Source organism: Marmota marmota, unplaced genomic scaffold (genome assembly GCF_001458135.2).
Source record: "Marmota marmota marmota unplaced genomic scaffold, marMar, whole genome shotgun sequence".
Lineage (NCBI taxonomy): Eukaryota > Metazoa > Chordata > Mammalia > Rodentia > Sciuridae > Marmota > Marmota marmota.
Window position 1 is genome coordinate 56,953,014 of NW_025999900.1, and position 17,013 is coordinate 56,970,026.

Here is a 17,013-nt window from a genome sequence, read left to right on the forward strand (position 1 = left end):
AAAGCCTGATCTTGGATATTCTTCTCTCCTTTCATAACTCCATCCAATACTTCCTTTTCGGCAAAGCCTTCTCTACAGCCTCAGTGCCACACTACTCTATATGCTGTATACTCAATCACATTATATTGTAAAGTAGACCTGAGAACTCTTACAATTTAAAGTATAAAATTTCAACCATGTGAGTAAGTCTGAAAGAATACAGAGGTACAAATTTAAAGTTTTGTGTAGACAAAAAACTATAAACTCTTGTTGGTTACTTCAGTATCCTCATATCCCCTAATCCTCCTCCTGCCTGCTCCCAGTCAGTTACTTAGCAATTAATTCAGTCAGTACCTACTGAATGTATGAATAAACATATAGGTGGCTACATAAGTGAATGGAGTCAACTGGATAAATCTAAGGATGGAAGGTCAAGTGTGGAAAAGCATGTAAAGCGTATTTGGTTCTCAGGGTAAAAAAGCTTTGATCACTGTTGGTATGTCTCAAAAAAAAAATTTTTCACTTGGACCAGAAAATGTAATCATCTCAAAGTCCAGATGACCAGAGTAAGGAGTTAATAAATAAATACTTCAAAGGACAGTAATTACTGGTAATTAACACTCTGAAGAGGATTTAACCTCCAATCAACATCTCAAAAACCTAACCGCCTTGTTTCTATGTTCTTCTTTTTGTTCCCCTTTATCATTGGATCATCCTTATTCATGTTATCCTTATAATTCCAACTTTGATTTTAACTAGTAATAACATACTAAACACAAAGCTTTCAATAATTACTAAATACAGTTCATGTTCTTTAGTTTTAATTGTAAAAGGAGTCTAAATTAACTTTTTGATGGTTTTTTGATGTCTTTCCCCCTTAACAAGCAAGAAAATTTTCAAAGATTTCCCCATGTCTAACCTAAAGAAGTATTAACATAAGGCAAAATTACTAACAACTACAATTTCTCTTCACTGCAAGATCAACCACACAACTTACCTTGTTGGAAATGCTCTAGAACCATTTGCAGGTTGGTTAATGACAGGGCATACTGTTTTACTTGTTCCTGGGAGAGCGAAAACTGCAGTGCGTTCTCATCCCTCTGCTTAGACACCATACTCAACTGCTCCTGCAGCGACTCTATCTGCACACTGGCTTGATGACTTCAAACAAAAGAATCAAAGTCAAACTGCTTCTACCTATTTAGACACTTCAGCAAGAAGAAACATTTTCCCAACATAAATCTTACTGCATTACATACAAGGTAGCTTTCAAAGTATTTTTTTAGACACTTAAACAAGATGAAATCTTTCATACATTTTTAAAATTGTGACAAAATATAACTTAAAATTCACCACTTAACCATCTTTTCAAGTATATGGTTCAGAGTCACTAAGTATAGTCACATTGTTGTACAATCATCACGCCATCCATCCATCTCTAGAGCTTTTCTACTTCCCAAACTGAAACTCCATTCCTATTACATAACAACTCCCCCTTCCCCTGGCATCCACCATCTACTTTCTGTCTTTAGAAATTTGAGTCTCCTTACATTTTACTGCATTAAATTCAAGTTCAAGAACTGGGAGAATTTTTCTGATCTTTGTTGTTTCTGTTAATTCAATTATCCTTCCTGTGAAGGTGACTTTCACCAAACAGCAGGCCTTTTAAAGACTGACAATTAGACTAAACAAGAAATGCTGGCAAAAGAAAAACTTATAAAGAGCCTGCAACTTTCACGTTTCCAAACTAAAACTAACATATAATTTATCATAAAATGCTGAACTGTAAGGGCCCTTCAAAGTCACTGTGTCAGCATAAGGCATTTTGTCCAAGCTAAGGAGAAATGGATGTCCGTTCTATGATGTTCCCTTGTTTTTATCACTTGCAATCATGATGTATGTATAACTTTCTAAAGGCTGTCCCACTGATGAACTGCTATGATTAGTTATCTTTCATTATCATCTCTCTTATTGCCTTTATTAAATATAATACAATAAACCCTACCCCTGTTCCAAATAATAACACAGAGATTCCTAAGAGATCTATTTATATAGCACCTTTGCATGCAGGCTTATGTCATTGGTGTACTTCTTTATTGTATTATGATTACATCAAAAATACTGCTATGATCTTCATGAGTATTTAACCTCCAGTTAAATTCATACTGAAAAGCATTAAATAACTCACTTTGGAGACACTTTACCAAATAGCACCCTCTTGTGGAAAGAACTGTAAATTGATAAGACCACCTGAACTCCATTTCCCAAATCAAACTGTTGATTGTAAGGATAAGATGTGCTATGACTGCCCTCAAAAAAGTTAATAAATACCAAGTATTACTATTAAGGGCTCAAAACACTATAAATTGGTTTAAATATCTGAGTTTTTCATAAAACAAATATTGCTGAATATCTATAAACTATGTATATAACATATATGGTGGGAAGGGTACATAATGAATAGCTCATCACTTCACCTCAATGAACTTACACTGTATAGCATGGGAGACAGTGTAACATAGGTCAAGAACTACCTGTACCCTCAAGTAAAATATATCTGCCCTACCAAAGACTCAAGTATTACGCAAGTTCACAACAGGAACTATTTTTTGATAAAAAGGTGAGGGGTACTAAATAAGGCACCCTTCATGAAGAAAACAGAATTTGGAGAATAGGTGGGACTCACAGAAAAACTGGTAGGGATAGGCCCACACTTCAGGTAGAAGGATTACTATGAAAAGAAAAAGTAGAAAGAAAGGAAATCATACTCTGAGGAGCTGAATAATAGTTTGGCTGGATGTGGATGACAGTATAAAAGAAGGCTAAGGTGGAAAGTAGCCTAGGACCAATCACAGAAGTCGAGACACTTGTTTCAAAAAAAGGGAGTTACAAGATCAAAGCTCATCTTAGGGAAGTTTATCCTGGAAGTTATTAGGAAGAGTAAACGACAGAGACACAGACTAGAAACTATTTTAATTAAGGAAAACAAGGGCCTAAAAACTGCAAAGATGGATTATAAGTATGCCACAGCCTAAGGATGTTTTGGCATTTCTGCCAAAGTAATGCATGTACCAATGATCATTGTTTTAATCCCTATATTAAACAAAATTTCCTTGTGAGTCAAAGGATATAATAATATACTTTTCAAAGCAGACGGAGGAACTCACTAGAAATTTGTCTCTACTTACTTTTAAACTCTTTTCAAAGAGATAACATCTACTACCTCCTTGTATCTTCATGTGTGTCATACATAGCGAAAGGAAAATAAAAGATGCAAATATCACTAATGGAAATAAATGTAGACATAATTTTTCTAGCAGATAATTTGATGATTCAATCTCAAAAATTTTTAAATGCCCCTTGATTTGAAAGTTCTCAAATTTTACACAGGAAATAATCTGTCCTCACCACAAAAAAAAAGTCTTGAGATATCATGACAGCACTCTCCATGATTTTGAAAGGTTGAAACACTCTGAATGTTCAATAATAAATGATTGGGTTAAAGAAATTATAACAAATCCAAATCCATATACTATATGCAGCCATAAAATGATAGTACAGAAATACATGGCTTACTGTATTCTGATGCTCATATTAGGTGACAGAAAAAGGTTACAAATAACAGCACTAATGATCTCATTTTTGCTTTTTGGTACTGGTACCAAAACAGGCGGGTGGACCAATGGTACAGAATAGAGGACACAGAAACCAATCCACAAAATTACAACTATCTTATATTTGATAAAGGGGCTAAAAGCATGCAATGGAGGAAGGACAGCATCTTCAAGAAATGGTGCTGGGAAAACTGGAAATCCATATGCAACAAAATGAAACTGAATCCCTTTCTCTCGCCATGCACAAAAGTTAACTCAAAATGGATCAAGGAGCTTGATATCAAATCAAAGACACGGCGTTAGATAGAAGAAAAAGTTGGCTATGATCTATATACTGTGGGGTCAGGCTCCAAATTCCTCAATAAGACACCCATAGCACAAGAGTTAATAACTAGAATCAACAAATGGGACTTACTCAAACTAAAAAGTTTTTTCTCAGCAAAAGAAACAATAAGAGAGGTAAATAGGGAGCCTACATCCTGGGAACAAATATTTACTCCTCACACTTCAGATAGAGCCCTAATATCCAGAGTATACAAAGAACTCAAAAAATTAAACAATAAGAAAACAAATAACCCAATCAACAAATGGGCCAAGGACCTGAACAGACACTTCTCAGAGGAGGACATACAATCAATTAACAAGTACATGAAAAAATGCTCACCATCTCTAGCAGTCAGAGAAATGCAAATCAAAACCACCCCCTAAGATACCATCTCACTCCAGTAAGATTGGCAGCCATTATAAAGTCAAACAACAACAAGTGCTGGCGAGGATGTGGGGAAAAGGGTACACTTGTACATTGCTGGTGGGACTGCAAATTGGTGCGGCCAATTTGGAAAGCAGTATGGAGATTTCTTGGAAAGCTGGGAATGGAACCACCATTTGACCCAGCTATTCCCCTTCTCGGTCTATTCCCTAAAGACCTAAAAAGAGAATGCTACAGGGACACTGCTACATCGATGTTCATAGCAGCACAATTCACAATAGCAAGACTGTGGAACCAACCTAGATGCCCTTCAATAGACGAATGGATAAAAAAAAATGTGGCATTTATACACATGGAGTATTACTCTGCATTAAAAAATGACAAAATCATGGAATTTGCAGGGAAATGGATGGCATTAGACCAGATTATGCTAAGTGAAGCCAGCCAATCCCTAAAAAACAAATGCCAAATGTCTTCTTTGATATAAGGAGCGTAACTAAGAACAGAGTAGGGAGGAAGAGCATGAGAAGAAAATTAACATTAAACAGGGATGAGAGGTGGGAGGGAAAGGGAGAGAGAAGGGAAATTGCATGGAAATGGAAGGAGACCCTCATGGTTATACAAAATTACATACAAGTAGAGGATAGGAAAGGCAGCAGAATACAACAGACACTAGTATGGCAATATGTAAATCAGTGGATGTGTAACCAATGTGATTCTGCAATATACGGGGTAAAAATGGGAGTTCATAACCCACTTGAATCAAAGTGTGAAATATGATATGTCAAGAACTATGTAATGTTTTGAACAACCAACAATAAAAATTTTTAAAAAATACATTATATGTATAAATACAAACAATACAAATACAAATACAAACAACAAAAAAAAGGTACCAAACAACAACAACAAAAGATTATCTTGGGTGAGTGGTGCTCTGTTCTTTTGGTTTATATGATTTTTCTAATGTGAAAAACACAATGATTTTATAATAAAGAATTTAACAAAACTATTGATAGAAATAAAATTTTTAAATATATAAGCAAAGACCTGGTCACTCAAAAATAATAATAAACCAAAAGTTCATCCTTCATGGTGAACTAGACATTCACTTTGGTTCTTCCTTTATTTTCTTCCCTTCTAATATCCATCCCTAGTTCAAGCTTAGATCATTTGATGAAAAAAATTAGTTTTTGGGGAGCTTCAGAGCTAATTACATCAGTCAGAATTTCACAATATTCTCCTATAATGACAAGTAAAAAAATCTAGGAAATCACACACACACACACACACACACACACACACACACACACACACTGTGCCTGATATTGGGAAGATTTTTAAATCTCTTTACTTTTAGTTTCTTCATCTGTACAATGGAGATGATGAATTTCATGAAAATCAGCTAACATGAAAAGTACTGAGTCTGACACTCAAGCAACGTTCAGTTAGTTGAAATTAATGCAAACAAATGAAAAAATTACCTTGCGTTAGAAGATGAAACTAGCTTTTCCTCCAATAGTGTGACTTTCTTTCTCAGTTGAATCTCTTTGTTTTCTGCAGCCACAATTTCCCGGGTGTAAGAATCTTCTGATTCTAAAAGATGGCTGCGTAGCCTTTCTAGCTCCTGGTTTAAGCGTAGTTCTTTGTCACGTAAGTGTTGAACCTAGGTAGAGGACATTTCTTTACTTTTATTCTATATAATCCTTCCTCCCCACCCTCTCACAAACCACTTTGCTATCAATCTCTTCCCATTACTGAAGTTTATTATACTAACATCGTATAGAATAAGATGTATTTATGCTAGGAAAAATTCACCTGGTATCACGCTGCATATTCATTCCAAAGCTTTAGTAAGATCTCATTTGCTGTGGCTATAATGGAAGATGGAATTATACAAAAGCAATGGCCTCTTTGTGACAGAATACTTTTTCAGTAAATGTCACTTTATTTCATTACTTTATGAGAAATTTTTCTTATATCCAAGATATGCCTTGGTTTTCACTTTTGAAAACTGAAATAAAAAGTACTCTAGGAGATCAAAATCCTACTATAGCAAATCAGAGGAGTCTAAGAAAAATCAACAAAGAGATAAGTTCATTTTACTTGGTAGTCCTTCCAGTTATCTTAATAATTATTAAACTTATTGTTTGATTCATTGTCCCTTTAAAATGAAAGTATACCTCATGCTGTAGGGTACTGTTTTCCATCTGTTTCTGCTTTAAGGCTACGATGACTTGGTCTCGTTCTTGCTGAAACATAATTGTCTTCTCCTGCATTGATTCAACTGCATTTAAAAGCTGATTTAACTCCCCAGCTTTTCCCTTTTAGAAAGAAATAACTTTAGCTTTGAACAAAATACACTTTTAAAAAGACATTTCTTCATTAAATAATTTGAAAGTATAGTTAACTAGGTCAAAGTCAATAAAAACAAGAAAGTCTGAGAAATTGTCTATCTAGAGGAGCCTAAGGATATAGGACCTCTAAATATAATGTGGAATCCCAGATGGCATCCTCAAACAGGAAAAGGACATTTGGTAAAAATTAAAGAATTCAAATATATGAACTTTAGTTAATAATAATGCCTCAACACTGCCTCATTAACTGAGATAAATGTACCAGAGTAGTGTAAGATGTTAATAATAAGGGAAACTGAGTATTAATATATGAGAACACTCTTCATTATCTTTGTAATTCTTCTGTAAATCTATAATTAGTCTAACTGAAAAAGTTCACTAGACATATTTTAAAAGGAACCCAACAAGGCAAAAAAAAAAAAAATCTCTCCAAATTTATTCTATTTACATTTTACAATGTCCACAAGCCTCCAAATCACAAAAGAAATGGGATTCTTCCTGTGTGTGTGTGTGTGTGTGTACGCGTGCACATGCATTCATTCATCAGGCACCCATGATTGTTAAAGAGAAATAATGATGTCAAGTGTCTGGCAAAAGAGAGAAAGGTAAGTCTTTCATATTATGTGCAGCCTATTTTAAAAGAATACTTTTGGCAACAATTTAACAAAAGCAACTATCAAATGAAATCTTGCTAGACAGTAAATGAAAATTTATTTTTGAATGCATTCTGGACAAGTACAACATATTAATGGCAGCAGATAAAAGATAACCCTTCACTGCAAAAGTAGGGCCATGAATTTTAGCCAATAGTTGGAATTCTAAAAAGCACACAAAAATGTCAAGGCCATTTACAGTTAATCCTTTAATGTTTTAGATATGCATATCAAATGAGTATACAGTATTATTTTAAGTGTCCATGTAAACTTTTCATTTCTTTGAGAATATATAAGCCAGGAATGGTGGCATGCACCATGCACCTAGAGTCCCACTACTTTGGAAGCTGAGGCAGAAAAATCAGGTGAGCCCAGGATTGTAGGCCCAGCTAGGGCAACACAGTGTGACCCCATTCTCTCTTAACAAACAAGGAAATTTAAAAAAGAAAAAGAACATAAAAATGGCAGGATAAAATCACTGAAAATGAATCATAAAACCAATACCCATCCCTGGATAGGGAGGCTAATCTTTTCCAAATAGTTTTTCAGTTAAGTTTGTTCTTCATATTACAAAGAAAGAAGAAATGCTTACAAAATTAAATAGGCCTGAAGATCTCCTGTTGAGAAACATACCTTTTCCTCTAAACAGATTGAGTATCTGTTGATTTCAGATTAGGGATGTTTAACCTGTGTAATCTAAAGATGCCCTCAAAATATATTCAGAAGATTGAAGAAATTGTTTAGTTCATGGTAATTTCCTCAATATAATATTTAAGAACTACTTAACTTAGGGAAGCTTCCTAAAAGACAAGAGAGCCTTAAAAAAATCTGCACACTTAGATATGTAAATGTCAACTAAATGAACTAAATGGTATCAAATGCTAAAACTGCAAAAGGAAAAATACAAATAGTACAACAGAAAATTTCACTGTTTTGCACTCTTCTGATAGACTCTCTCAAAACCATCCAAGCATACACCCAATATCAGTGAACAATGGGAAGCTCTACTCTCTAAGAAAGTCTTTTACACCAATTATAGACAGGTGTCATCTAAACTAAAAAGCTATCTCTGAAAGACCAAACACCTAAACACTGACAATCGTGTAGCTATTTAATCAGATAATCCAAGATTCTGAGAATTTAACTGGCAAAAGAAGTTAAATCAGTTTGCATCTTATGCCTGGGCAGTATACAAATGTTAATGCAACATCTGCTGAATATTCTACTGTTCTATCATCTCTTTTCCAAATTTCTACTACCATAAGTTTATAAAAATCACACTAAAAAGGTACTACCACCAAGATTTACATAGCAGCTCTCAGAGTTAAATGCAACAGATCACCAATAATTCTTCTTAAAATGACCATGAAAAATATTCATTACAACATGCTTATCAGGGGATAGGGTTGTGGCTCAGCGATAGAGCACTCATCTAGCACGTGCGAGGGCGTGGGTTCAATCCTCAGCACTACATAAAAATAAATAAAATAAAGGCATTGTGTCCAACTACAACTAAAAAAGTAAATATTTAAAATAAAAAACATGCTTATCAGATGAGAATGTAGAACTCTGAGTATAACAAAAGCTACCAACACTTTCTATTTTAACTACTATTATCCTCCATTTTATAGCTGAACAAACAAACCAGAGCTGGGATTAGAGTACTTAGAGAGCCTACTATGTTTAAAGTACCACTTATGCCTAATACTTTTCAAATTCCAGGTTTATGACAAATTTGATTCATTAAAGTCAATTTATGGATCATCCAGCATTTTCTTTTTTTTTTTTTTTTAACAGAGTATCACATGTAGTAAGGGTGATTTCTGGTTCCTTACACTTTTTTCAGTTACACACACATACACAAACACACACACGTATCTACTGTGTCACAGCATAAAAGTATTTCTTATTGCAGATCACAGTCAAAGATGTAGACGGTTTATATTCATAGAGCTTCCCTTTCATTTAAGAATCTAAAATGTTAGCTATTACTGGCAGTTACTGAAACATATCTAAAATTTAGTTAAAGTGATTCCCTCTGATGCAATATTTTCTAAAGAAAGATATTGTTATTACATCCTTTTTTTATTTTGAAGGCTATAAAATTAATCTATTAAAAATTAGTAATTGGAAGAAGAAACTTCCAGATACCTGAGGAAAATTTATTTAGATAAATCACACAGTATCTTGAAATACATATTTCTAAACGAACATATTTATAGTCCTGAAGAGTAGACTAACACCAGTACTTTAAATAAAAAGTCTACTTCACCCTCAACCTCCTCCTCCTATAATGCTCCATCCAGAACATACCTGCTCTTTTTCTTGTAACAATTGCTCAAAGGCAAGAGCTTTCTCCTTCATCGACTGACATTCAAACTCTTTTTCTCGCAGCATCACAGAGAACTTCAAGTTTGTCTCTTGTAATGCTTGATACTCCGTTTCCTTTTCTTTGGATGTTTCTATTATTTTTTCATTTTCCCCTTTTAGTTTAGAAATGTCCATTTCTAAAATTAACATTCTCTCCTTTAGGTTTGTTACGGCTTGCCTCAATAATTCATTTTCATTCACCTTGTTAGTAAAATCTTCATTTGAAGAAAGTAACTGATCACTTTTGGCTTTGATTAAGAGGTCTTTTTCTTTAAGTAAATTTTGCAAAATGTCTTGCTTTTCTTTTAGCTGTTTAATTTCTGAATCTGTTTGTTCATGTTCTTTCTTTTCAATCCCTGAAGAAGCAGCAATTGAATCAGACAACCTGTGGTTATTTTCCTGTAGTGTCTTGATTGTGGCGTCTTTTTCTTGCAGTGATTTTCTCAGTTCTTCTACCTCTGCTGACTGGGAGGTAAGTGATGAAGCAGACAAGAGCTGGGGTGAAATAATATCAAGTTTTCCTAAAAGAAGGTCTTTGGTATTACAAAGCTGCCCTATGCAATGTTGAACTTGGGCTAATTCCTGCCCAAAATTTTTGAGTTTGGTTTCATTCAGCTCATAACTTTGGATGAGACCAGTGTAGTCTACTTCTAATTTAGAACTATTATCACTGTCAACCAAAACTTGGGCTTGAAGTTGTAGAAGTTCCTCTTGAAGTTGGGCTGACTCATGATGCATATTTTGGACTGTTGTCATTACCTGTTGTTTCCATTCTTCCATTTTTTTAACTTGCTGTTTTAATGTATTGCGTTCCTGTAGGAGCTCCTCAAACTGATTACTATTAACACCTCCAACTTCATTATCAGTGCCAGAAGTTTGTAAAACTTCCAATAAAGTCTGACATTTCTGACTTAATGCATCTATTTCAATGTCTTTTTCTCTAATGATACGAGATAAATTCTGCAGAGTTTCTCTAAACATATCTTGACCGCTACTTTCAAATTTGGTGGACAATTTTTTATTTTCTTCTTGAAGTTGGATGAGGGCTGCTTCTTTGGCAGCTACTATGTCCATCATTTTGTGATGTTCTGTTTTCAACTGACTATTTTCTTTTGTCTTCTCATTCAAAACAGCAAATACTTGTTCTCTTTCCATAGTGAAGGTCTGCAGTTGCTGCTGAAGGTAAACAACATCCTGGGAGTGAACTGAAGAAATTTTAGCCTGAAGAGCTTGTATCTCCACATCTTTCTGCTGGATAATTTGAGTGAGTTTACCAACTTCATCTTTGGACAGCTGATCAATCTGTTTGGTTAAAGATATATTCTTTTCATTTAGAAGTTTAATCTCAAGTTCTCGTTCTTTGATTCCTTTCACTAACTTTTCAGTTTCAGATTTCGATAGGTCATGTTTTTCACTTTCATTTTCTATATTAAGGCTTTTAACTTTTGTTTCTTGAAAAATATCAGAATTCTCTGTTTGAGTATCGCATCTTTCTCCAGGCAACTGGGCTTTTATTTGTTCAATAGTTTTCTGCAAATTCTTAATTTCCTCATCCTTTTCTAAAAATAACTGGGTATGCGCAGCATTCATCTGCTCATATTGGTATCTGAATTCATCCATTTCCTTCTTCTGCTCCTGTATAGACTGAAGTAGTTGCATTTTACTCTTGTTTTGATCTTCAATTATCTTTTGATGGTGTTTAATTTCATCTTCCAGATGATTTTTTATTACATTCAGTTGAGATACCTCCGATTCTAGTTCTGTGATACCATCAAGGGTTTTAGGCTCAGCCACAGGTACAGCTCGATTCTGCTGTTCCCTAAGTCTTTCCAATTCTTCTTGCAAATGATTGTTCTCTTCTTTCATGGATCCAAGAATTCTGTCCTTTTCTTCTATGGTTTGCCTTAAAGTTTCGTTTTCTCTTAAGGCCTGAGAACACTCATCTAAATCCTTTTGTAGTTCTGAACTTTTTTCTTTGAGTTTTTCAATAAAAACTTCTTTCTCATTTATAAGTTGTATCAATTGCTTCTGTTCTTCTAAATGAGATGCCAAAATTTCCTTAGTTTCTTTTTGATCAGCAGTCATTTGCTCAATATTCTTTTTGAGTCCTGCTATTTCAAAGTCCTTCTCTTGATTGAGTTGAACTACACGTTCATTTTCCAGCTGTAAGGCAGAGAGTTCCCGAATAGTCTGCCTGTAATTGTTTTCTTCTTCCAACAGTCTTTTTTCTGCCTGGTGCAGTTGGGCTTCTATCTGTTCTTTGTCTCTTTTTAGAGTCTCAATAATAGTGTCTTTTTCTTGAGAAATTTGATTGTTACCAGCAATAGATTCTTCCAACTTATGTCTTACCTCTTCACATGCTAAGATCAACTTTTCATTTTCCGTTTTGAGATCAAAAGCAACTTTCTTTAAATTTTCATTGAGCTGTTCTACTTCTGAAAGATTTTGCCTTAAGTTGCTAACTTCAGCTTCCCGTTCTTTAAGCAAGTCATCCTTAAAATTAGAGTCTTCATTCAGAGAAATTCTGAATTTAGACAGCTCGTCTTCAATTTGTCTAATGTGTTTCTTAAGCTCAAGGTTTTCTTGCTGGATGTTTAAACTATTTTTTTGTGATTTTTTTAGCTGATCTACTAAATCTTCTACTTTATCTTCAAGCTTCTGTTTGGTTAAGTTCAAATCACTGAGGCTTTGTTCACTCCGAGTTAACTTTTCGTTCTGCACTTCCAACTCTTTGGATATGTTCATTTTATCATCCTCAAGTTGATGAACTCTCTTTTTTTCATCATCTAGATCTTGTTTCAATTTCTTGATTACAAGGTCTCCTTCATTTTGTTGTTTTGATAGCTCATCTTTTATCAAAATCACGTGCTGAAAGAAAAGTTGTATGGTAACTTTACAACATTTTCTCATTTTAGTGCCTCAAGAAATTCTTACAAAATTTTGTACATTTAATAAAGAAAATTCTTAGTCATTTTTAATCTTTCTTAAAAACAACTTTCTTTCTATCCCAATATCCCCTACAAAATTTACAATATCTTAGAGCAGGTCCATTTTATCACTTTAGGGATAAGAATTTAAAACAAAAGAAGGTAAATGATATAAGTTGTATATTTTCAAATTAAATAACAGAGTCAACAAAAACTACAGACCACAGGCCTGTTTTGTATATAAAATTCACATGCCATGCTCATTTGTTTATACATCACAATTGCAGAGCTGAATAGTGGCAACTGAGATGACATGGCTTGCAAAGCCAAAATTATCTTATTAACTGGCACTCTACAGAAAAAGTGTCCCAGTCTCTATGACTAGAACATCAATAAACTAAAACATTACTCAAATTATAAAATTAAATTATGCCTATTATTTTTTGCATGTTCACCCAGTGTTCAATCTACTGAGTGGAATGTGCTTCCTCAGCCCTTACTATCTGTCATGTAGCGTTACCTTTGTAGCTTCCTGGTTTTGATTGTCCAGTTCTTCTAACTCAGCTATCAGCATTTTCTTTTCATTGATACTCTGATTCAGTTCTTCCTCCTTTGCCTTCAAGTTAAGTTTTAAGTCATGTAATTGTACATTCAAATTCATGTCTGTTGAAGCTGTATTTTTAATTACTTCATATTCACAGCTCAATTTTGACAGTGATATCTGAAGTTCCTCCTTAAATAATAAAAAGGTAGAAGGTGGCAACACATGGTCCATTGAAGAAGAGACATCAAAATATTATATACACAAACGAATGGAATTTGGAGACCTATTTTAAATGCTTTGCATTATAAACATTAAACAATACCTCAATAATGATAAATAAAACTCAATAAGCCAGTCTTTATTCATGTGCAATTTTACTTCTAGCTTCAAGCAAAATTCTATAACCCTAGACAAGATGTGATAACTTTATGTTTACCTTCTATAGCTCTAACTCCTTCACACAAGTCCTTTCCCAGTAGAAAGCCTTTTCTATCCACTCCCACAGCTGCTTCCCTTAACCCCTCCTCCACCATACACAGACTTAACAAAACTCCTCAAGTCTCCTGGCTCTCTTTACTTTCACTTCTTAACACTCATTTAGTCACAGAGTAAATGAAAATGACAAATCAATACTCAATCACTCTAAAGTTCTCCCTCTGAAAAGTTTTCTTCTTTCCCCCTAGAATTCATCTCATTCCTTGCTTCTGTCAGAACAGGGAAACTTTTCTTGACTCAAGAAAACACCTGCCTTTTTCTTCCTTTACCTTCTAACAAAGCATGGACTAGGTTCCCTTCTCTCAAAGCTGACATTCCTATACATGGATCTATATATACATTTTATAGTCTATTACTAGATACTTAATGTTTTCTCCAAAATCCCAGAGGAGGGACAGTTCTCTTTGCTTCAACCTTATTTTGATAATGTGATTATGATGTTTGTGATTATGTATCAGTGTAAAGCCTTCCTTCAATTATATAGATTTTTAAAGATTAAATTTCTAAGGTATCTAAAGTAAATAAAAATTTCAAATTCCTTCAAATAAAAAGCCTAATAATACCTTATTAAAGAGACCTAGAGTTGTGTACAATGGTGCATATCCGTAATCCCAGTTGGGAGACTGGGGATTGAAAGTTCAAGCCAGCCTCAGCAACTTAGCAAGGCCCTAAGCAACTTAGCTTGATCTCATCTTGAAATAAAAAATAAAAAGGGCTGGAATGTGGTTACACACTCCTGGGTATTAAAGAGAGAGAGACAGAGAAAGAGAGAGCATGCGTGCGTGCAAGAAAAGCTACAAAAGAACATCTGCATAACAACTCTCATTTCCTTCCAATTCAAAAATTCATTCTGAAAGAACAGAAAAATAGAAAAGTATCCTCCTAAGTCTTCTAAAGTTGCCTCTATATTTAGGAAAACCACAAACATTTTTTTTTTCCAGTTGGATCTTAAGGGCACACATACTTATAGCATTCTTAACCAGTAAGCAGACCCATGACAGACATAAGGAAGAGTTACAATGGACTACTATAAACATCAAAAGAATGGAAAAAAGCTATGAAGACTAGCTACAGAATCCAAAAGTTTCATAAAAGGTTGCAGGTCCCCAAATATGTGTAGAGAAGTCTTCAAACTACAAAGTACACATAGGTCAGTTAAAGAGCAGAATACAATGAGAGTAGAAACAGAATATATATAGTATGGTAATAATAAAAAAAAAAAAAAGATTGGGAGATGTTATTGGCATTTAGTGGTTAGAAAGGGTGGTGGCAAAGATCCCATAAAGTATAGAACAGTGCAAACAACTAAGAATTTAAGAAATACTGCCTATATACCTAATGTGTGAAGGTACTGAAAATGTTAGTTTCTATAAGAACAGCATGTTAAGTAAAGTGACATCTGTATTTATTAAAATATTTTTTTAGTTGTCAATAGACCTTTATTTTATTTATCTATATGCTGTGCTGAGAATAGAACCCAGGGCCTCACACGTGCTAGGCAAGCGCTCTACCACTGAGCCACAATCCCAACCAGATATTTGTATTTTTAAAGCAATTTCTATGTATAATCAAATATGCCTTACTATGTTTGAAAAGATGTACTAGAAATTGGTAACAAGAACTGCTTGTGGGAAAGAAGCCAAGCAATGAAGGAAGACGCAAAAGATTACTACTCTACATGTATTATCTGAAAATTTTCAGTAGGTACTAAACATATATATCAGTAAACATGTATTACTTTTTAAAAATTAAGAATTAAATTGAATTGAAACACTGGTCTTTAACTTAATACCAGTTTTCAAATGACCCTTTATGTAAGGACCTGCCATAGACAAGGAAATTTTCCTAAGTGGTCCAAACCCAAAAAATACCTCTTCCATAACCAATACTGTATTACAGAATCCTTTTTCATCCTTGCAATCAACATATACAAAAAAGATGCCATTTCTACCACTGAAACTGTCCCTCTTTATCCCTCTTCAAAACGAAATTCCTGTCCCCCATGATGGATCCATTCAGGATATACACTCCAGATCTTCCAACTCACATATGTATGCTGCTGCAGTCAGAACTCCATCTGATAGTAAAACAGGGCCTATCTTTTCCACTCATTATCTGTGTGCCTACTGGCTTATCTCTACATGTAAACTCTGGCCAGCCACTCACACTCTGAACCTTGCCCGGGTACTTCAATTTGGTCTTATAAGAATCAATGAGATCAGCTTTGTCCTCAGGACTCTATTACCAAACATTCCATTTTGATATAAACTTGTCCTTAGCTGTAAACTGTAATACATAACACCATTATAATTCTCTCCCCATTTTTCAGCACCCACCTTTTCTTGACTCAGTGATGACTTCTCTTTTTCTAAAGCTTCAACATGCATTTTAAGTTTCAGATTGTCTTCAGCAAGACTGTTATCCTACAGAAATGTTAAAGTAGTATTTTCAGAAACAGGAAATTTCCAGTTCACAAAAAAAGCAGGCTACTTATACAATTGTGTGTTTCTACTCAGTATTTCCTTAGTGATACATAAAGTTAGAAGACTATAACACTGGACCATTCAGAGCCAATCACTCATTTTAGACATTCTTAAGGAGGATTTCTTTATTATGTTTTTTTTAAAAAAAATTATATATATATATAACCTCTAATTAATAGAAACTCCCTGAAGTTCTCAAAGAAAGTCAAAATGCATTCCTCATTTTGGTATAGCATCGTACAATGTCTCTATATACATAATTTTCATCAAATTGTTCTGCACAGTTATACCTGAATTTTTCAATTATAAAAATTTTTAACCTAATATAAATTTATGGTGCAAATAGTTTGTTTCTGTTATAAATTGGCAAACATAAAATTACTGTGACAAAAGTTCCCAGGGTATGTTCACATGAATTTGTTAAATAACACAAAACAAACTACTCTAATAAATTAAATTACTTTTTATTAGTAAACCAATGCTAAAAGCTTTCTTCTATAACATGAGCTTACCTGGTTTAAACCATTTAGCCTCATTATTTCATTTTCAGCATCTGTAAAAACAATTAAATGAACCTGACATTACAATTATTTAGAAAGTCTTTATAATAACCTCCCATACTAAACTCAGAAAAGCAACCCCATTAAAACAAAGTGTACTTATAAGAACCATTAGCAAGCTTTAACAGTTCTGGCAAAACATTTTTCTCATTTCATACTTCTATTTTTTCATTTCATACTTCTAGAAATCATATTAAATCAGTTAATCTATATTAAAATCCAATTCTTCAGAAAAGAAAGAATAAGTGTATTCTGTATGAATCATATGTTACTGCTTTCATAAAAATACTAACAACAACTGTGTTTCCAAATGAGCTGGTTA

At 34.0% G+C, this 17,013-nt stretch overlaps 1 protein-coding gene across 2 annotated transcripts in view; it reads right to left on the minus strand.

Annotated features, from left to right (window-relative positions):
* The window catches only part of Trip11 (thyroid hormone receptor interactor 11), a 64,768-nt gene that overhangs the window by 28,955 nt on the left and 18,800 nt on the right, over window positions 1–17,013 (minus strand). The window contains exons 8-14 of one of the 2 annotated variants that reach the window (XM_048799213.1): window positions 16,644–16,684; window positions 15,985–16,071; window positions 13,130–13,342; window positions 9,626–12,550; window positions 6,486–6,575; window positions 5,787–5,968; window positions 977–1,140 (exon numbers count right to left, since the gene is read on the minus strand). In XM_048799213.1, the coding sequence (XP_048655170.1) occupies window positions 977–1,140; window positions 5,787–5,968; window positions 6,486–6,575; window positions 9,626–12,550; window positions 13,130–13,342; window positions 15,985–16,071; window positions 16,644–16,684 (3,702 nt within the window). Of the gene's footprint in view, window positions 1–976; window positions 1,141–5,786; window positions 5,969–6,485; window positions 6,627–9,625; window positions 12,551–13,129; window positions 13,343–15,984; window positions 16,072–16,643; window positions 16,685–17,013 lie in introns of both variants that reach the window. The other variant, XM_015494851.2, reaches the window with a different exon arrangement.